At 44.5% G+C, this 21,964-nt stretch overlaps 1 protein-coding gene across 1 annotated transcript; it reads left to right on the top strand.

Moving 5' to 3' along the window:
• Positions 1 to 1,894: 1,894 nt before the first annotated feature.
• Cmpk2 (cytidine/uridine monophosphate kinase 2) lies at positions 1,895 to 21,227 on the top strand. Its single transcript, XM_004656534.2, has 5 exons — positions 1,895 to 2,572; positions 5,032 to 5,146; positions 7,195 to 7,396; positions 17,616 to 17,849; positions 20,181 to 21,227. The coding sequence occupies exons 1-5, from the start codon at positions 1,895 to 1,897 to the stop codon at positions 20,296 to 20,298; spliced, it is 1,347 nt and encodes a 448-aa protein (XP_004656591.1). The 3' UTR covers positions 20,299 to 21,227.
• The last annotated feature ends 737 nt before the right edge of the window (positions 21,228 to 21,964 follow it).

Here is a 21,964-nt window from a genome sequence, read left to right as displayed (position 1 = left end):
TCCAGGTGGGAAGTCTGAAGAAGCTGGGCCCTGTAGGATACTGACAGCAGCAACAAAGGACAGATGAACTGAAAGGAAGGCAGGCAAGCAAGCGTTCTCGTTGGACCTCATTCTGCCTAGAGCTAGGATGCCTGTCTATTCTTGGGGAAGGTCTAATCACTTCAGTTAATCCTTCCTGGACATGACTTCACAGAACTGTCTCTTAGTTTCTTCACGAACCAATCAAGATTATTGTTATCTGTGACACCAGGCCTGGCTTTCTGGGGATCCTTTAAGTACATTAGTAACTAAATAAAATGCCTGTGTGACTAGAGGTCCCAATACTGGGGTTGTGGTGGACATAAGCCATTATGCTGCAGGACGAATGAATGCAGGGAACATTTTTTTAAAATATAAAAGCAGTTTAAAAAATTATTTATGAGAGAAAGAAAGAGGGAAAGAATGGGTCCACCAGGGCCTACAGTCACTACAAACTCCAGGTTCATGTGCCACCATGCATTTGGCTTACATGGGTTCTGGGGAAATTGAACCTGGGTCTTTAGGCTTCACAGGCAAGTGCCTTAAAGGCTAAGTGTTGCAGTCCGGTTCGCATTGCTGGTAGAAATCACCCAACCAAGAGCAGCTTCTGGGAAAAAGAGATTTATTTTGGCTTACAGGCTCGAGGGGAAGCTCCACGATGGCAGGGAAAAACGATGGCATGAGCAGAGGGTGGACATCACCCCCTGGCCAAGGTAAGGTGGAACACAGCAACAGGAGGGTGTGCCAAACACTGGCATGGGGAAACTGGCTATAAAGCCCATAAGCCCGCCCCCAACAATACACTCCCTCCAGGAGGCATTAATTCCCAAATCTCCATCAGCTGGGGAGCTAGCATTCAGAACACCTAAGTTTATGGGGGACACCTGAATCAAACCACCACACTAAGCCATCTCTCCAGCCCCCTCTCCCCGTTTTTCTTGTGGGGGGGTTTAAGTTAGGGTCTCACACTAGCCCAGGCTGACCTGGAATTCACTATGTTGTCTTAGGCTTTCGAATTCACAATAATAATCCTCCTGCCTCTGGCTGGAATCAAAGGCAGAGGTAGGATGATCAGCAATTTTTCCAGATAGTGATCTGGGACACACATCTCGGTTGGAAGTAGATTCCCACGTGACTGACTGGAACAAGTGAAGCGTGCTTCCTTAAATTAGTCTAATGTTTATTGTTCTCAGAACTGGACTTTTTTCTCAAAATTGAAACTTTTTTTTTCTTTTGCGTTTGGTGAAGTATTGCTAGCTTAAGCCAGTTTTACATGGTGAGAGATGTCAGACTGATGAAAGGTGTGCAGCCTGATTTCAAACCAAACCCTGAACCATTTTAAAGAACAAGAAAACATACTTTACATGCAAAAGAAAAAGCTGAAAGGAAGCCCAGATAAGTGAATGGTCTGTGGACAGTTGAAGCCATGGAACTGGTTGGCCAGGCATCTGCAAGATCTCCAAGTCAGGAGTGGGCGAGAAGTGTAGTGAGGGATTTCTCAGGGACGAGACCTTTTGGTCCCTCGATCATCACCGTCCTCATGCTGCTTGCACCCTCGAGAGTCAGGCTTAAGCAACCAGGGAAATCAAAGCTTTGTCTTGGGTCACATGCCCCTGCAGACAGCCTGCCTGCGGGCGGGCTGACTCCTGCCGCACCCCCGCCTCTGGCACAGGCCTGGAGCCGCAGCGCTGGTGGGGCGGCGGGCCTGGACGAGCCTTTCCTCGCGCACCGAGTTTCTGGCGCGGCTCTGGCGACCCGCGAGAAGCCTCAGCCGCCCGCGGCCTTCACTTTCGTTTCCCGTAGCCTCCTCTGTCCCGCGGATCCGCGCCAGTTTCGCTTCCGAGTCGTAACCGAGGGCGAGGCCTTCGCCACGCCGATGGCCTTGGCGGGCGGCCCGTGCGCCCGGCTGCTGCTCCCGCGACTCTCGAGACAGCTGTGCGCGCGGCGCGGGGCTGTCCACCGGGCCATGGCCGGGCTGCGCCGCTTCGCAGTAGAGATGCCCGACCACACCCTGACTCACTTTGCCCTGGGCTCCCAGAGCCCCGGCGACCAGGACCCGCGGCTGGGCGCGCTGCTCGGGCCCCCGGGGCGCAGCTACTCGCTCTGCGTGCCAGTGGCCTCGGGGGGCGGCTGCGGGCCGAGGGTCCGGGCGGCCCGGCTGCACCAGCGCTTGCTGCACCAGCTGCGCCGGGACCCTTTCCAGCGGTGCCAGATGCGCAGGCTGCTGGGCTACGCTCCTGGCAGCCAGGCTGGCTGTGTGCAGCACGGCTTTCTGCTGCGCGACCCCCACGACGACCCGGACACTCGGCGCGCTCTGCTGGGCCTTCTGGGCACCTGCCCGGAGACCCTGCGCCTGCACCTGGGTGAGTTCGAGGTAGACTCGCAAGGAACCCTGAGGCAGCGCCTCTGGGGGCTGCAGGAGGGCGCGCAGGTGCAGGTGGACTGCGCGTGCGTCGAGCCCACTCGGGAGCCCCTGCTGCACCCTATGCTACCCGACCTGCCCAACTCCGTGGTCTTCCCAGACCGAGATTCTGCCCGGGCTGTATTGGAGGTGGTAAGAGTTCTTTATCTCTTCTACTTAGATGTCTTTTAAGATTCTTCCTTTGTATGTGAGTTGGGAAGAAGAAAGGAGTTCAGTGGGAGGTGGCTGAGAAGAGAAAGTAATGAACGGGAGGGGATTATGATCAAAATATATTTTATACATGTATAAAAACTGTTCATAAATAAATTAAAAACTAAACATTAGCAAAATGAGTTCTGTCCAGCCGGCCTTGGTGGCGCACGCCTTTAATTCCAGCACTCACTCGGGAGGCAGAGGTATCAGGATCACTGTGAGTTCAAGGCTACTCTAAGACTACATATTGAATTCCAGGTCAGCCTGGGCTAGAGTGAGACTCTACCTCACGCCCCCCGCCCCCCATAAAAGGGTTCTTCCCTCAACACCAAGCCTCCACTAAACAGTTTGCTCTGGGGAAGGCTGACCTGTAAGAGCTTTTTATTCTTTGTAAGTTTTTCATTCTCATTCTCTCTCTCTCCCTTTCTCTCTCTCTCTGTGTGTGTTCGTTCGATGAGGCAGGGTAGGGTGGGTGGTGGAGGTCGGAGGACATCCTCAAGGTGTCTTTGCTCTTCTGTCTTCTTTGAGACAGGGTCTCTTGCTGCAAACAAACAGCAGACTAGCTGGCCCTCGAGGTTCTCCTGGCTCTGCCTCCCATTGTCATGGGTGCCTTGAGATCACAGATGCCTGAGCTACTAGGTGTATGGTTTACATTGGACACCAGAGAACTGACTTGACTTTTAAGGCATAAGCCTTTTAACAACTGTGGCATCTCCCTATGCCTTTGGAGACCTCAACTTTTAAAAATGTATTTTATTTTTTATTAATAATTATTTTTAACATAGGTTGTTTCCCTGTTCCCATTTCCCTGAAGGCCTTCCTCAATAGTGTTATTTCTGTTCATTGTGGGGTAATTAGGGTCTCTGTGTCTGGGAGGAGTTGTGTCTCAGGGTGATTCTTCCCACCTTGTGACTTACAGGCTCCCTCCTCTTCTTCCACAAACAGTCCTTGAGCCTTTGCAGATGTGTTACCGGTTTGTCTTGACTTCTCTGCAGTCTCTGTTTATTCTTATTTACAAGTCACTTCATGAAGGCAAACTTCAGGCTCTATATTACAACACTGCAATATAGTGTTGAACATTTTGTGTGCAAGGGACACAGAATGTTCAGCCTGATGGGGAGTGCATCCCAACACTGACTACCATAAATACATTCTGGAAGTCCTGCAGGAGAAGTGATGAGGCCACTGGGAATGGTCATGTTGCTAGGCAACAGTCATTATTCAGGCATCTTGGGGTGCAGAGGAAATCACATGAGCTTCGGGGTATAAGAAAGTTAGAGTTCAGTAGTGTCCCTCTGACTGGCTTGTGGACCTTGTACAGTGCCTCAACCACTCAAGTGTTTGTGTTGTGTCCTTTATCTGTAAATGCACCACTGATCAAGGACATATGGTTCTAATAGACTCTCAAGGAAAAGGCTTGCAGGTTGTTTTTGGCAATTGGCCATGTCTGAGGCAGCCAAGTAGGGCAGTTGCCCTGTGGATCTTACATTATTTTTCCAGTGATGGGATAGTGCTGCACAACCTCTTGGAACAAATCCAGTCCCTGACATTTATTAATTGTACACTTCAGGTAAATTTCTCCAACAAACTTCCTCAGTTTCCTTAATTCATAAAATGGGGGTAATAACAAAAGATCCATTTTCCCAAAGTTATCATGGAGATTAGACAACATAATACTTACAAGGCACTTGGAATCTTGCCTTGCTCGTAAAGAGCATATGCATGAGTGAGAGGAGGCCTCACATGGAGTTGCTGGGGTGTGGGATGAGGTGGTACGTAGCCACAGCCAGACCTCCTGGGTTTCCTGTGATGTGGTGATGCTTCTTGGCCAGCTTCGGGCCTTTTCTCAGCTCCCTGAGCTATTGGGAGAGGGCATGGAGCAGATACAGAATTCTCTGGTCAGAGCCTGCAGGGCATGGGCTGGGGAGATGGCTCAGTGGATTAAGTGTTTGCCACTCAATCCTGAGTTCAATCCTCCCCAGACTCTATGGAAAGGGCTGTTAGTCAGGTGCCACACTGACAGCAAGATGGGAGGCAGAGACAAGAGAATTTCCTGGGAGAAAGAACAACAGCAGAGGAAGACTCAGAGTGAGAAGCCCTGCCTCAAATGAGGAGTAAGTTTTCTTCTGACCTCCTCATGTGTACCTACCCCTTCACACACACACATGCATGCACACATGCAATGCACATGTGAGCACACACACAAGAACCTGCAAGGTAGCTTACTTCTCACAGGAGTATCCTGCTCCAAATTCCAAACTCCACTGTAGCTGTTGCACTGGGATGCAATCCTCTGTTTTGTCTTGGGAAGTTGGACTGGGCAGTGTTGTCTTTGGCAAGTTTGAGATAGTTCTAAGAAGCCTCAGTTTCTTTGCTCATGTGTAGATGTTGTTTTGTAGTGTACATCCTTTATTCCGGAAGCCCAGAAGGTGCTTGACCTGATCGACCAGTGTCCAAAGCAGGTCCAAAAAGGAAAGTTCAAAGTAGTTGCCATCGAAGGACTGGATGCCACTGGTAAGAGTATATTACCGCATAGTTATAGGCAATGCCACTAACTGATGGCAGATATAGTCACTGCAATACAATACTTTATGCAGAGCCTGTGTCTGCCTCTACCATGTTAAGGTACTGTATGTGGCACGTCCTGGGACTCAAGGAGGGGTAAGTGCATCCTGCAGTGGGCTCTGCTCTAGTGGGACAGGGGAAGGATAGTAAGCCTGACCACTGAAGGAGGCATGGAGTATAAAGTGCAAGGCGGAGCTGATCCCAAGCTGTGTTGTAACAACAGGCTGGTTGATGAAACCGGCCTGGGCAGCGGTGTGAGATTTGGACCACCCATGTATGCCCATGAGTCATAGGCAGGGCAGAGGCTCTTTGGGAGTAAAATGTGAAAGAATAAGGAAATGGAGGAATTCCTTCTGAGCTGCTTGAGGTGACAGAGAACCTGGATGTGTCCATGCAACAACAACAGAGCATGCAAGCCGAGGGATGATGCTGGGGGACATTAGCTCAGGGGCCACATAAGTTACTTTTCCTGTGTTACTCCAAGAAGTGCAGACTGCTGTGATTTTTAAAAAATGGTTCTAGTGATGAATCCAGGGCTTCTTACATGCTAGGTAAACACTATATCATTGAACTATATTCCCAGCCCCAGACTGTTACCTTAATACTGTAAGAAAGTTCCTTTCCACACAGGGGCCCTTTTCTCACAACTAGAACTGTTGAACTGGCAAAGATGGGTAGTGTCCACTCTCTTGCTTCCATCTGAGTGGCTCATTGAGAAAGGATGTGTCCTTGGACTTCAGGTGACCAGGACTCAATACTGAGCCAAGGGCTAGTTAGAGTGGTTTCTCACCCCAGAGAATTTTAATAGCACTGATCCTTTAAAGTGAATTTTACTCATTTTTTGTACTTAGAACTACTTCAAATTCTTTAGGATAATAAATCATACAAACATTTAATTTCAACATGCATATGCATGTGTGCAAAATTCATAAAAATATCATGGAGCAGGGAAAGGAACAATTCCTTTTGTCATATTTAGATTTTGCTCCAGGCCCATTGACAAGGTAAGTTTGGGTGAATTTGTTACTTTCACTGGTGATCAGTGACTAAATTAAATACTGCCGTATGTTGTCTGTATGCTCACAACATACATTGAGACATAGCAGTATTTCTCAGTACTGTTAGGATCCATCTCAGTGTATTAATCCATCTGGGCAGTCCAAGACAAACTAAGTGAACAGTGGTAATACAGACTTGGTACTTTAAGTGATGAATATGACTGGGAAAAATGACATTAAATGTAAACAGATGAACTCAGAGAAGCTGGAGCACAGTGTCTGCCTAGAGTAGATAGCATTTTATCAATACCCAGCTTGGGCTACAGGCAGTAGCCTGGGAGTGGCTCTGGTTGGTGCAACATCCAAGACTATGGAAAGAAAGGGTCAAAAGATGAGGCAAAGCTGAACTATACCCTTGAAGAGGAATTTGAACTCTAAAGCCAAACATAGGCGCTCAGAAGGCCATATCCAGAGTGGCACAAACAGGAGTGGGGATGGGGAGATGGACTTTGCAGAGGAGTTGAGTGGGTGTGGAAATAGGGTGGAAGGAGCAGGACAACCTTGAATAGAAATGAAGAAGGATGTGATGGTGTCTGGAAGGGAGGTGGGGTGAAGAGAACTACAGGGAAACCAGGGTTGCCTTGGTCCTCAAGATCTATCAGGTACAGGTGGAGTAGGAAGGGACTGTCCAAAATGTGGGAGGCATGGTGAGGGTGAGCAGAAGTTGCCCAGAAACAAAGGCAGAACATAAAAGGAGCCCTGAGTCAGAGTCTACCTTTACTTCATAAACCAGAGGACTGAGTTCTTTTCCCTTAGCAGACAGAGGAATCATATATCCCCTTGGGTCTGCAGCTTTCTATAAAGAATCACATTATGTAATCACTTCCTTTTCATTACTGAATGAAAAACATGTTTTACTCATTCTAGGTTAACGCTAACCTTTGGAGATGCTCTGTTGGCTGTGGCTAAGTTATGCTTTGTTTTGTATGTGACCTGCAGGGAAAACCACAGTGACCCAGTCAGTGTCGGAGTCTCTCCAGGCTGCGCTTTTACAGTCACCACCCTCTTGCATTGGCCAGTGGAGGAAAATTTTTGACGCTGAACCAACTATCATTCGAAGAGCTTTCTATTCTTTGGGCAATTACCTGGTAGCTTCTGAAATAGCTAGAGAATCAGCCAAGTCTCCTGTGATTGTTGACAGGTGGGTAGTGAGATGCTTTTTCCCTAATACATAAGCATGTGTCTCTTTGTGTGTATATACACACATGTAAGTACACAGTTGTGTTTATTAAGTGGAACTGTTTTATGATTATGATAGGAATACTGTCTATGGTTTACTAAGTACCTGTGTCATTTTGTTGAGATTGTTACAATGTTACATAAGTTATACTAATACCTGGAGTAGTAACTTGGGTAGATGGATATTAATTTTATCTCCAATTTATTGTTAAGAAACATAGATCTTAAGATGATGTGAAGGCTCATGTCTTTAATCTCAGCACTTGGGAAGCTGAAGTAGGAGATCACAAGGTTTAAGTCCAGCCTGAGCTATAGAATTCCATATCCACCTCGGCTGAAGTGAGCCCCTGTTTTGAAAAAATAAGAAATAAAAAGAGAGACATCTTAGAAAGGGCAAGTGACATGCAAAGGTGATTGAGCATGAAGAGACAAATTGGGGGCATTAATGAAAAGGCCTATTTCATGACTCTGTACTTTCAGTGGTTCATTTGTTGTTGTTTGAGCATTTTGTGGGCAGCTAATGTATGCCAAAGACCATCCTCAAGAGAGGGGTGTCAACAACAACTGAGGTAGAAAATGCCTTGCTTGAAGAGAGCAAGCTGACCACTGTGAAAGGAGACAAGTGAAAAAATATGCAAAATAATATCAGAGAAGGAAAACTCTCTGAATAGGATATGCCAAGGGCATGTGCTAAAATGGCTAAACTCCCAGCAGATATGACTCAGAGAGCTGTCGAAAACGTCACCACTCACCTGAACTCCAGTCAAAAGAGCCAAGATGAGAATTCCAAGGATTATGAAAGCCTTGTGGAGTGAAGGATCATTCTCATAAGCAAAGCCTGAGGCAGAAAGAATATTTACAGGGAGGCCAGTGTGCCAGAAGTCCAGTGGATGAAGATTGTGTTCTAGATGAATGACAAGAAAGGGACAAGGGCGAGGCAGTAAGACTCATAGGTCTTGAGAAGGAGGGCAGTGTAGAACTATTGAGACATTGTAGATAAGAAGTGGCACAAAATTCTGCACATACAAATAGCTTTAAAATACAACAGAAAAAAAAAAAAAAGAACAAGTCATATGGCAAGCAAGATACCTGAGCTTAAAATGGTCATGACCCAGCGATCTGGACATTACCACAGTGAATGTCCATTTTGCTGACACCAGGCTGGTGAAAACTAAGTAGAATTCCCTGGGCCTAATGAGGACAGATGCTGGCAGTACTTGCAGAACAGGTTCAGATGTAGGGATGGAGAAGCTTTCTCTCTCCCACTGCAGAAACATTCACCCATTCATCCCACTTTTGTTCATGGTGTTGAGAAACTCAATAACCAAAAGCCATCTACAGGGAAAGGGCTAAATCCTGACATATACATATACATGTACATATACATATATGGTATGGGTATATGCATATGCATGCTCATATGTGCATGGGAGCATGTGAGTGTCAACTTGAAAGATGTCTTCTATCACTTCTCCTTATCTTTTTAAAACAGGGTCTCTCATTGAACTCAGAACTCACCAACTGAGCTACACTAGATAGCCATAAAGCTCTGGGGATCCTCTTGTCTCTGACTCTCCGGGGCTGTCATTAGGCCTGCACTGCTATGCCCAGCATTTTACACTGATGCTGGGGATTGAAACTCATGCCTTCATGTTTCTGTGGCAAGCACCTTCTACACTGAATCATCGTCCTTGCTTCACTGGCATATTTGTGTCATCACACGGCACAGGGCAATATATGCAACAGTAATGCATTAATGTGCATATTACAAATAATCATGATTTGTGGTGGTTTGATTCAGGTGTCCCCCATAAAATAAGCTGTGTTGAATGCTAGATTCCCAGCTGATGGAAATTTGGGAATTAATGCCTCCTGGAGGCAGTGTATTGTTGGGGATGGGCTTATGGGTATTATAGCCAGTGTACCCTTGCCAGTGTTTGGCACACTCTCCTTGTTCCTGTTTTCCATTTGATGTTGGCCAGGAGGTGATGTCCACCCTCTGCTCATGCCATTGTTTTCTCTTGCCATTATGGAGCTTCCCCTCGAGTCTGTAAGACAAAATACCCCCCCCTTTTTTTCCCAAAAGCTGCTCTTGGTCGGGTGATTTCTGCCAGCAATGCAAACCTGACTGCAACACGATTGAACAAAGGAAGTTGCAGAAAGGCTATCAGTAGAATACATGTGCAACAATGACACTATCATGTGTGGGGAGATGAAGGGGTGCTAAGGACCAGCTTCAAGCGAGCTGTCTTCTGGTACAGAGGACAAGGGACAGGCTGTCAGGAGGGTCTGTAGGTGCAGTGAGGTTGTATTGCGCATCACTCCAGGGATGATCTGATAGTTCTCTTTGCAACTTTCCCTGCTTATGGGGATTGCATAGAAACATGACATATTTAGATGAGCATTAACCAGAAATATCAATCTCAAGGAATTTTAAGAAAATACATCTATGTGTACCCTGGTCAAGAATGGGAGCCTTGCTGCACCTCATATATCCCAGCTCATTCTCTACTCAGTCACTGCCCCTTCTCCTCTTCAGTGGAAGCTACTGCCCCATCTGTCATTTGCCATGGGTAGTTTTGCTCATTCTTGAACTATCAATAAACCCAACTCCATGTTAAGTGTTACTTGCACCTGACACTGCTTTTCTGAGAGTCATCAGGTTCATTCATGTAACCTTGACACACCTTTGGTACACATTCTATGGCATAGATTCCCAGTATAGAATGCCAGGGTCATCGGGGTCCAAATACAGTCAGCTTTCATTGATGTGGCCAAAAGTTTCTGCATTGATCAAAACATTGTACTGACTCCTTCCTTCTTTACAGAAAGAGGGTGGAGTTTTGTGACTCTTAGCCTTGGACTATGTGGATTCCTGGGCTGCTCGTAGTGGAAAACTGTGTCATTAAAGGATTCCTTGTCAAGTCTTGAAACAGAATTTTTATTCATTTATTGAAATAATACTTTTTTCATATACTTTTATGCATATCTGAACAATCCCATGAGATTATTTTGGTGCTAGTCTGTGGAGAATAAAGCATTGTGATGGTGGTGAGGATAAGAACGAGACAGTAAGACTTGGCCTGCAGGCTGTTGCTGTGATCCAGGCTGCAATGGAAAGCAGATAGCTTTAATGTGGGGCATGATAAGACAGTGCTTCAGCATTGTAAGGAATCCTGAAATGCACAGGGAAGGATAGGAATTCAGTTTTGTTGGATAATGTGCTTGTGTTTGTGTGTTTTTCATTTGTGTGTATGCATGTTTGTTTGTATATGGGCACATTATGTGTAGGTACACATGCACGTATATGTGTAGGATAGACGTTTACATTGACTATCTTCCAAAGTCACTCTCTACCTTACTTTGAGACTGGATCTCACACTAAACTTAGAGCTCACCAGTTGGGCTAGACTAGCTAACCAGTAAACTTAAAGATCCACCTGCCCAGCACTGGAATTACAAGCTCACACCACCACAACTTGCTTTCATGTGGGTTCAGGGAATCAAACTCAGGTTTTCATGCATGCACAAAAGTATTCACTCACTAAGCCATCTCCCAGATATTTGCTGGGTATTTTTTTTGCCAATTGTTAAAGTGCCCCATATTGCTATATTTGATACAATTTTTGATGCAATGACCTGGGCTCAAGGGGAAGGAAAACATTCCCTGCTGGTGCATGGTTCCTTGGTTATTCCCAAGTCCTGAAGTTACACTCTGAGTGGAGGCAAGTACTTCCGTTGTCTCTTGGCTTCCTATCTACCAAGTACTGGATATTTATGAGCCTTTCTCTGCCTGATAATAACACACCCAAGACAAGGGGGCACTGTATCCAATGAGTCTTTGCAGATGAAAGTGGTCTGAAATTAGCAAATCACTTAAACATGGAAAGCATTGTTATAAAAGCTACGTGTAATGAGTGGGCAGAGCCTACTGGATTTAATAGAATGCAGTTTCTCTGATGGCAGGATTGAGATACTAAATAGTGGGAAGAGTCTGTAATTGATGGCCAAAGGCTATGATTATTTCAGAGCAGGAGGATTGCCAACAACAAGTTGTGTAGAAAATGGGCCACTAATTCTTCCCTTGAATTTTCCTCTTTGTGCCTATGGATTACCTGCAATTTAGTTCTGTAAAGACATAGTAGCTGCTTGTCAGAGGAAAAGAAATGAGCAGTCATTAATGTGTTGCCTGGGTGGGTTTGTTCATGTCTAAAGATATTAATGATATCCATTTTAGGCAACAACCTCATGAAGCTGAAATATGCAATGTGAGAGACAGTGTCCTTTGTGACCATGACTCTGGTGGAGGTGAGGGCTTCCTCTATTATTTTAAAATGTCTGTTCTTATCAATGGTCATGTTACAATAAACAAGACAGTAATTTAAGATATCATATTCATAATGAGTGTTCAAGGCATAGAATATGGGTGCTAAGAAAAGCAAAACAGGGTCCCTGATGGATTTCTTAGAATTGGGAGATGCATTGCCTTTAGTAGGGAAGGTGAAAGGACCTGAGTCAGGGAAGATGTCCATGCAGAATCCAGGCAGCTGACAGACTCCCATGGCCTGAAGTTCTCAGAAGACACTGTCAGGGACAAATGGCTATGAAAGCCATGAGGGTTGGTGAAGTCCCAAACAGATTTTAAGACTTTGTTCTTTTCAGTATTGTGTGCATTGAGTTACCATACTTTGCAATAATGTTACATCAGGGAGGAGCCAGAATTAGGTGTTGCCCTATGATAACAATGTGATCCAGACTTTTTAAGCCTTTACAGATGAGGGATTTGAGATGATGTTATTGAAATGACCTTTATATTTCTCTGAAGAGATGAAATAAATGAAGCTTAGATAGCTGAGTGAGCTGGTGAGCTGAATGCCACTGTGATGGTAGCTCAAGCCTCAGCCTATGAAAATTGAGGATTTGGAAACAGCTAGCTTGAAAATACAAAGGAGGGACGTGAGTGTTTCTGTATATGTTTATACCATTGTGGACCCAAACAAGCTTTCACTCCCAAAAGAATAAGAGATAGTTTATTCTGAACCAACTAGGAGTGACCATGGCCAGGAGCACAGATTCAGGTTTCTTTTATGACATGTTCCACTGTGGAAGTGGTTGCATGAACTCTTCAAATATTTTTTTTAATTTTTTAATTTTATTTTTATTTTTTAATTTTTATTAACATTTTCCATGATTATAAAATATATCCCATGGTAATTCCTTCCCTCCCCAACCCCACACTTTCCCATTTGAAATTCCATTCTCCATCATATTACCTCCCCATTACAATCATTGTAATTACATATATACAATATCAACCTATTAAGTATCCTCCTCCCTTCCTTTCTCTTCCCTTTATGTCTCCTTTTTAACTTACTGGCCTCTGCTACTAAGTATTTTCATTGTCACGCAGAAGCCCAATCATCTGTAGCTAGGATCCACATATGAGAGAGAACATGTGGCGCTTGGCTTTCTGTGCCTGGGTTACCTCACTTAGTATAATCCTTTCCAGGTCTAGCCATTTTTCTGCAAATTTCATAACTTCATTTTTCTTTACCGCTGAGTAGAACTACATTGTACAAATGTGTCCCATCTTCATTATCCACTCATTAGTTGTGGGACATCTAGGCTGGTTCCATTTCCCAGCTATTATACATTGAGCAGCAATAAACATGGTTGAGCACGTACTTCTAAGGAAATGAGATGAGTCCTTAGGATATATGCCTAGGAGTGCTATAGCTGGGTCATATGGTAGATCAATCTTTAGCTATTTTAGGAACCTCCACACTGTTTTCCACAATGGCTGGACCAGATTGCATTCCCACCAGCAGTGTAGAAGGGTTCCTTTTTTTCCACATCCCCACCAACATTTATGATCATTTGTTTTCATGATGTCTTCACATATTTTTTTAAAAAGTCATAAACCAAGGCATTTCCCCAAATACGTTGGTGGGAAAATCAGATAGGCAGCTTACAGAAATTCAGAGAAATCTCTGCTATAAGTCTTAGGTGCTGTCTAATTGCATTGCCAACTTTCAGGTTGGGGAAACTAAGAGTCTGCTAAGTTCATGGATTCCAAAGTTTTTACCAAAAAGTTTAAAAGATGTTAGGTCAGACACAGAACTTCATACCATACTCAGGAACCATATGTCTGATGTATAAACAACTTCTGACTTTTAGCTCATTTCTCATGGGACCAGATACCCACAGACCAGACTAAGAAAACAGTCAGATAGGCCACACTTTGACCAAGACTGACTAGCTATGCATCTCTTGTATCCTCACACTTTTATCCCTTCCATATTTAATCTTGGAGTTTTGGTAAATACTCACAAAGCAGAGCTAAAGGACAGTGGTCTCCTTATCTTCCTGGTATGGCAATGCTTATTAGAGTCACTTTTGATTCTCTTTGGTGCCAGTGCTTGAATTTTATTTGGCCCAATCCTCAGAGTTGGGCCTCTGTCCTAGGACTCTAGTAACAGAATAAGCTAAGTCAATCAATGTCATGCACATACTTTTTCAGAGATTTAAGGAACACTTATTTATTGCATACCTATTATGTACCAGATGTAATTTTCAGGTTTGGTATTACAAAGATAACTGAAAAGTATTTCCCCTGGAGGAATGCATTGTCTATGAAGGAAACAGAAGAGACACAGCTGCAATTATTTGGAGTTCCCAAGGAGAAGCTCCTCCAGGGTATGCAAGCCAAAGAAGGAAGTCTGGGTTCCACATAGGAGTTTGATTGAACTTGACAACAGAGGAGGGGCTTGGACTGCTAGGGAATTTTGTTCTTGCTGCAGAGCAAGGTGTGGGGTCAGTACCAGGTCCAGGTTTGTAGGGTATTCGCAGTCTCAGAAGGAGACAGAACATTGTCATGAAGTCAGTGAAAGCTGGTGGGCCTCAAGAAATAGAGGAGTGGCTTGAGTTTTGATTGTGTTTATGATACCCCTCCCACCACAGAACTGTGAAGGATGGTTCCCACTGACTGTTTACCAGAGTCGTCAGATGACTAGACACTCAGGAAGGGCCAAGGGCGGTTTTAGCCTACAGTTCCCTGAATATGGATTTCATAGACAGTGTCACTTTTGTGAGTGTACGAAATGGCATGCATTTGCCAGAGTTGATTTGTCGAGGAAACAGTATAAAATATAAAGACACTTTTTTTTTTTTTTTTTTGCAAGGGCAAGAAGCTTTAATTTGGCCTTAAGCTTGGTCTCTTGACTTCACCAACACAGTGGATCTGTGCAAGAGCCCCGAGTAGTGGCAGGGTAGGGATTTTATAGGGATTTGAACATAGAAGAAGGGGATGGGTACATGATTGGTTGATTTAAACAGAAACTGCACTTGTACTCTTCTGGTTGGCTTAGGATTTTGACGGGCAAAGTTGGCAGGCTGGGTCTAGGGGAATTGAACTTATCTATGACTACAGGAATGTATGGCATAGTCAGTTTCCAGTAACTGTTAAACCCACCCTTACCAGAAGATAAAAAACTTAGATCTTGCTGGGAAACAGAAACTTAGGCCTACTGAGGACTCTGAAGCCTGTCATGGCGTCCATCTGGTTCCTGAGTCCTTAATTCCCCCCTCTCTTTGTACCATGAGGAGCCAATCTTGGCTCCCAATTGAATTATACTGTGATTTTAAAACCATAAGCTGTACTGTATTAATGTGTTCCCTAACAAAAACATCTATTAATAATGCAAGGTCCTATTGTGATTAGCAACAAAAATAAAAGTAATGGCCCTGCTAAAGCAGACAGCAGAGTTAACCATGGGGAATGACTGAACCATGACTTAAACCATCCTCTATCATCTTTTTTTTTCTTTTCTAAATTCTCTCATACCTTCACCATTGAGTTTCTAATTATACCTGAATGGTTGATATAAAAACAACATTCTTCCCTTAAGGCCACACATAGTCCCCCTTGCTGGAGGAATAATAAGTCTAACCCCTGTCTATTCCGTAATATAACCTTAGCTAAGGAATCTACATTTTTGTCTAAGTGAGTAATTCAGCCTCTGAATGTCTAAGTCTATACTTGATGTTTTCCTTGAAGGGTGAGTGCTGCAATGCCTGTTCTTGCCCCTACCAGGCCTGCATAGGGAAATGTCACAAATGGGACAGTAAATAAGGCACCTGGATCATACCCAGTAACATACAGTCTTATTCCCCAGGTCTTTTCATTATCCCAGAACACCTGTCTCCCTTTTTTTAAATATACACTTCAGAGAAACGAAATCACATGTCTCATTTCTTTTCAAGGGAGGGAGGTAACATGGTCCATTTTGGTGCTTGGTCTGGTTCAGTGTCATGGTGATAAGGTCCCCCTTAGTAGGTGGGTTTCAATATACCCTTCCGGTAGACACACATTGCCAGCCAGCACAGTAGAAGGCTTCAGATCCCCCACAGCCCCCTTTGATTCTTGCTTTCCCTAAGTGCTCAGCGCATACATAGAAATAAGAAATTTCCTGATTCACCATAGAGTCCCATGAGTCACCCACTAGTTGATGGAGGTCGAAGATCAAATCAGGAAGCCAGGTTCCCTGTGGGGCAAGAATTTCTCCCATGGCAGTGTTGGTTATTATCCAGGTCAGATGATAAACTTGGTGGGGAGTAACTGCCACAATACATACAGTTAGGAGCACAGTCAGGATCAGGAGCATTTGAGTTGAAGCTTGAGTGGGGTGCTGCGTTTCCATTGTGGTTGATAGTCCTCAGGTTCAGCCAGTGGATCTGCCTGTTGGATGTGAGTGTGATGAATCCAAGTGGCAATTCCGTCCATCTTCACAGCAGTAGGTGTGTCAGGATGAAGACGTAGGGTCCCTTCCGGCGGGGTTCCAGTGCAAAGACACTTTCTTTCAAGCAGATCTGTCACCCCTACCTCATTGCCACATTGAAGAAAGCATGTAGATTTATTTATTTTTTTTTTATGTGTGTGAGAGAGAGAGAGAGAGAGAGAGAGAGAGAGAGAGAGAGAGAGAGGGAGGGAGAGAGAATTGGCCCACTAGGGCCTCTAACCACTGAAATCTTACTCCAGATGCGTGCATCATCTTGTGCGCATGTGTGATCTTGCTTGCTTGCCTCACTGTGTGTCAGGCTTATGTGGGACCTGGAGAGTCAAACATGAGTCCTTAGGTTTTTCAGGCAAGTGCCTTATCTGCTAAGCCATCTCTCTTGCCCTTATTTATTTATTTTATCTAAAACTCATCTTGTTAAGTGGTGTAACATGAGGCCAGTTTCTTGCATGTAGATTGTATATTTTAAGCTTATTATTCCTCACTTCCCATTATCCTCCCTTTTCTCATTCCTTTACCTGTTAGTTACTGCCCCTTTTCTCTAGATAGTTTGTTTCTACTTTCATGTTATCCATATATATTTAATTTCATGTAGTTATATAAAATATAGGAACCACAAATGAGAGAAAACATGGAATTATTTTCCTATAGACTGACTTAATTTGTTTAATGTGATTATCTCTAGTTGCATCCTTTTTCCTACAAAATCTATAACTTTGTTCTTATGGCTAAAAAAATTACATTGTGTGTGTATATCACTCCTCTGTTGCTAGGTTGGATCCATTACTTAGCTGTTATAAATAGTGCTGCAATAAATATGGATGTGCACATATCTCTGTGTTTTGTTAACTTGGAGACTTTAGGGTAAATACAGATGGGAGTTTTATTTGAGTAAGTGTGGCTTAATAAATAATCCACCTGGGCTGGAGAGATAGCTTAGCGGTTAAGGTGTTTGCCTGCAAAGCCAAATGATCCTGGTTCGATTCCCCAGGACCCATGTAAACCATAGGCACAAGGGGCACTTGCATTTGGAGTTCGTTTGCAATGGCTGGAGGAGCCTGGCACACCCATTCTCTCTCTCTCTCTCTCTCTCTCTCTCTCTCTCTCTCCCTCTCTCTCTCTCTCTTTCTCTCTCTCTCTCTCTCTGTCACTGTCTGCCTCTTTCTCTCTCTCAAATAAATTAATAAATAAAATCTACCTCAAAAATTTTCCACCCATTAATTATGTTGTTAATTCTAATTTTCTAAACATTAAAAACTTCAAATGTATTTTTGTTTGTGAGATGCTGGGAAGCCTTTGGCAGAGTCAGCCTGGTTTCTTGGCTTTAGGTGCTGCCTTGAACTCTTCCCAAGACAAGAGCTAACCAACTGTCACCTTCCTTTTCAGGTACTGGCACAGCACAGCTGCCTATGCCATTGCCACCGAGGTGAGTGGGGGCCTGCAGTACCTGCCCCCTGCCCATCACCCTGTGTACCAGTGGCCAGGAGATCTGCTCAAGCCTGATCAGGTCCTGCTGCTCACAGTGGATCCTGAGGAGAGAGCACAGAGGCTACAGGGCCGTGGCCTAGAGAAGACCAAGGAGGAGGCTGAGTTGGAGGCCAACAATGTCTTCCGTCAGAAGTAGGTGTCCCCAAGGTGATGTGAGTGAGTGGTGGGCATCTCTGCACAGAGGTGAGCGAGGTTCAGCACTGGCTTTAGGATTGTGGAGGGAAGGATGCAGTCCCCTTGTTTCAAGTGCAACAAGCAATGTCTCCTAAGCCACTCCAGCCCTGTCTATGGGCTTGTTGTCATGTCATTTCAATGCAATAAGACTTCCAATGCCAGCTGTACCAGCAACAGTGGGAACCTGAGTGAGAAACAGTGTCTCTGCCTCAGTTTCACCAGTCATGATATAGTGGGCACAGAGCACTAGATGAAACCAGAGTAAGTTGCTTCGTGTGTGTGTGTGTGTGTGTGTGTGTGTGTGTGTGTGTGTGTACATGTTTGCATGTATATGAGTGCATGCATATGGGTGAGAAGGCCAGAGGAAAACCTCAGATGTTATCTTCAGGAACACTATCTACCACCTTTGAGACAGTCTCGTTAGCCTGGAGCTCACCAATTAGGCTAGTCCATCTGGGTAGTGAATCTAGGGATACACCTGTCTGTACTTCCCCAGCACTGGAATTATAGGCATGACATTTATGTGGTTGCTGAGGATTGAACTCAGGTCCTTATATTTGTGAAGCAAGTACTTTACCAACTGAACCATCTCGTTAGCCACCAGAGTAAATTTTGCCCATTAGATGTTCACGATGTGTCAGGCATTTTCCTTATGGTGCTAATGTAAGCCTATGGCATCCGTGCAAGGCAAATGTTACCCCAATTTTTACCCCAACAGTTTACAAAACAGAGGCTCAAAGGATTTTGTGCTTTGCTACATTTCCATCACTGTTAAGTAGTCAAATTGGGAATAAAGCCAAGATCTTATTGAAGCTGAAGAGAGAAGTGTTCATTTTAATTAGAATTGATGCCTAATGACAGAAGCCTTTGTGGTCTTCGTGCCTTGTGATGAGTTGACTCACCCTAGCACAGCTTTCTCTATGACTTGTGTAAACCAAAGCACTGGCATGTTCAGACATAGGGAATAAGATAGTAACTTTGTGTATGTAAACATACCATGCTACACAAGCCACTTGTTTTGCTTCATTTAAACCTCACTATGGACAGAAAATGGAGGTATGATTTAGTAATACAAAACCAAGGTACAGGGCCTGGAGCGATGGCTTCATCAATAAAGCTTGCCAAGCAAGCATGGAGACATAAGTTCAACTAAGTGGTAGTTGTCTGGTTAGGAGGCACGTGCTTTTAATCTTAGCACTTGGGAGGCAGAGGTACTAAGAGTGCCGTGAGGTCAAGACCATCCTGAGAATACGTAGTGAACTCCAGGTCAGCATGGGTTAGTGCAAGACCCTACCTCAAAACAACAACAACAAAACCAGGCCCACCCGTGCCTCTTCCTTCTCTCCTTCTCTCTTCCAGTTGGTCACTTCTCAGGTTAAGCCAAGTGGGAGTGGAGTCCCTCCTGTAATCCCAGCACTTGGGAGGTGCCGTCAGGATATGCTGGGTAATCAGGCTAGCTAGACTAGCCAAATTAGTGAGGTTTGGATACAAGCAAGAGATTATGTCTCAATAATTAAAGTGAAAAGCTGTTAAAGAAGACACCTGAAGTCAACCTCTGGCCTCCATACACATATATGCACACACAGATACATATATGTGCCCATATGCATGCAAACATATATACACATACACATGCATATCACACACACACAGGGAAAAAGGAAAAGCAAAGTGAAAGAAAAAAAAAAAACAAGGCACAGAGTGAATGGGCACTGTGCCATGCTGTGATGGCCAAGCAGGGCGAAACAGGTGACCCCACTGCCAGCACATATGGCAGCGCTTCCACAGAGAGCAGCACATGGCGTGTGTGCATCTGGAGAGCTGACAGGGAAGGGGACAGTGGCTTACTGACAGCGAAGGTATGTGTTCATCTGCGGAAGGATTAGAGTAGTCTTCAGTGGAAGCAGGTCTGTGCATAGGACTTTGCTCTGAGGAAGATGTTCTGGGTGCAGATTGGGAAGCCTGCGTGTTTACCTTTCAGCCTCAGCTGGCTTCTCAGCAAACTGTGGGTGAGGTTGAGGATAGCCCCCACCCCAACTAAAACTGGGCAGAATGATTGGTAGATAATAGGTCATCAGTAGAAGCTAGATAGAACATTGTTACTGACTCACCATTTATTAAGCCAAACACTACCCCTGTTCTGTGGGCAGTGCCTGCTGCTGAGGGTGCAGCATGGCATAAACAAGACAGGACTTGCTTCAAGCTGTCAGTATCAAGGTAGGAAAATCACTGTTTCAGGAAAAGGCGAGTAGACAAGTAGTCAGATTCTTTCCTTCTATCTATTCCCAGGGTGGAAATGACCTACCTGCGCATGGAGAACCCAGGCTGCCACCTTGTTGATGCCAGCCCCTCACAGGAGACAGTTCTGCAGACAGTTTTGAAACTGATCAAAGATGCTGGAATCTAATTGTATTTCCTATGGTTGGTGCCATATCTCACCAGAATAGCCAGTGTGTGTGACACATCTAAGCCCACCACCCCCGACCAAAAACACCGGAAACTAACTGCAGTTCCTATGGCCAGGTGTCAAATCACACTAGAACAGCCATTGTGTTCTTAAGGACAAGAGCCAGATCTCACCAGAATAGCAATTGTGTGACAGGCAAGGCCAGCATTTGCTGTGCAGCTTTCCAGATTCAGTGATTTAGGCACATTGAGGGGAGAAAATTGGAGACTGGACATTTTTGCTTTATTTCCAAGCAAATTGGAGGACCCAGAAAGCACCCGGTGATTGCTTTTGTCTGGCACATGAGTCATCTTCTTGGAATATATTTTTGTCTCCGTGACCACCACATCTTCCCAAGGCTTGTTTTATCCAGAAAGCAGCATTTGTACAGAAGTAACCAGAGAGATTTAAGCCAGTGATGAGCCCTGAAACCTCGCCTCACCTCCTCCACCTGATGTTCTGAAGGAATCAGATGTGGGCTGCATTGACTCCTCCCAAATGTTGTTGCTTTTTATTGTGATGGGTTGCAGGCAAGCATTTGCACAGAGCCTGGCTGTCCAAGGACTTTGCTACCCACAGGTGGCCATGGTATCCTTCTTGCATCAGATGCACAAATCACCTGGGACAGTGCCCTGGGTGAGCGACTCAGGACTGAGTAAAAGCATTCCCTGTAACCTGCCAACACACCAACCTTCTTTCATTATATTTTGCTTGTTTATATTCCATTCCTTTACTCAGAAATATGGTTCTGAAAGAAATAAGCATTTTACACTGAGCTGGATGCATTTCTTTTGCTCAACACAGCCATTTATTTATATTGATGTTTACATCATGTGTTGCCACAGTCTAGGAGCTATGAGTCACTAATTAAAGTTGAAGCCAAGAAGCTACATGTAATGTTTTGCTCTGTATTTTTATTTCATAAATTTAATTTACCTTAATAAGCACACAGTGCATTCTGGAATGAGATATCATTGTAAATTATCTTGCACTTGAATATCTTTTGATTAAGCATGATGTCAGCTTTGATATCTGTTTGGGTAGAGGAAAAGTGGCTGAGGGAGGGGGGTGACCTTGAAAGCCATATGGCCTTGGCTGAGTCATTTAATATTCATAGTCTCTATTACTTGATGTCAAAGAGGACAAGTGCTGGGCTTAGTGGCACAGGCCTGTCATCTCAGCATCTCTGGAGGCTGAGGCAGGAAGAACACAAGTTCAAGGTCTGCCTGGACTACAGAGTGAGTTCAGGGTCAGACTGGATAACAGTAAGATCTTGTCTCAAAGTAAAAGGTGACAAGAGAACTGAGGATAGAATTGAGTGTTGGAACACTTAATCATCATGTACAAGGTCCAGGGCTCAATCTCCCATACCACAAAAAATAAAATGTATCAATAAATGAGTTTAATTTTAAAAAAATCAAAGGAGAGAGTTGAGGAGATGGTGCATAAAGTTCCAGCTGTTCATTTGTGATTACCTGAGTTTGGACTCCCTGAATGCATGTAAAGCCAACATGGTAGCATGCATTTATAATTCAACTGAGAACCTAAAGCAAAATAGGAGGTGGAGACAGGAGAATCCTCAGCTCATAGGGCCAGCTAGCTTGGTGAATGTAGCAGTGAACAAGAA

The sequence above is a fragment of the Jaculus jaculus genome, chromosome 2, assembly GCF_020740685.1.
Source record: "Jaculus jaculus isolate mJacJac1 chromosome 2, mJacJac1.mat.Y.cur, whole genome shotgun sequence".
NCBI lineage: Eukaryota > Metazoa > Chordata > Mammalia > Rodentia > Dipodidae > Jaculus > Jaculus jaculus.
This window is presented reverse-complemented; position numbering and strand designations above follow the sequence as displayed.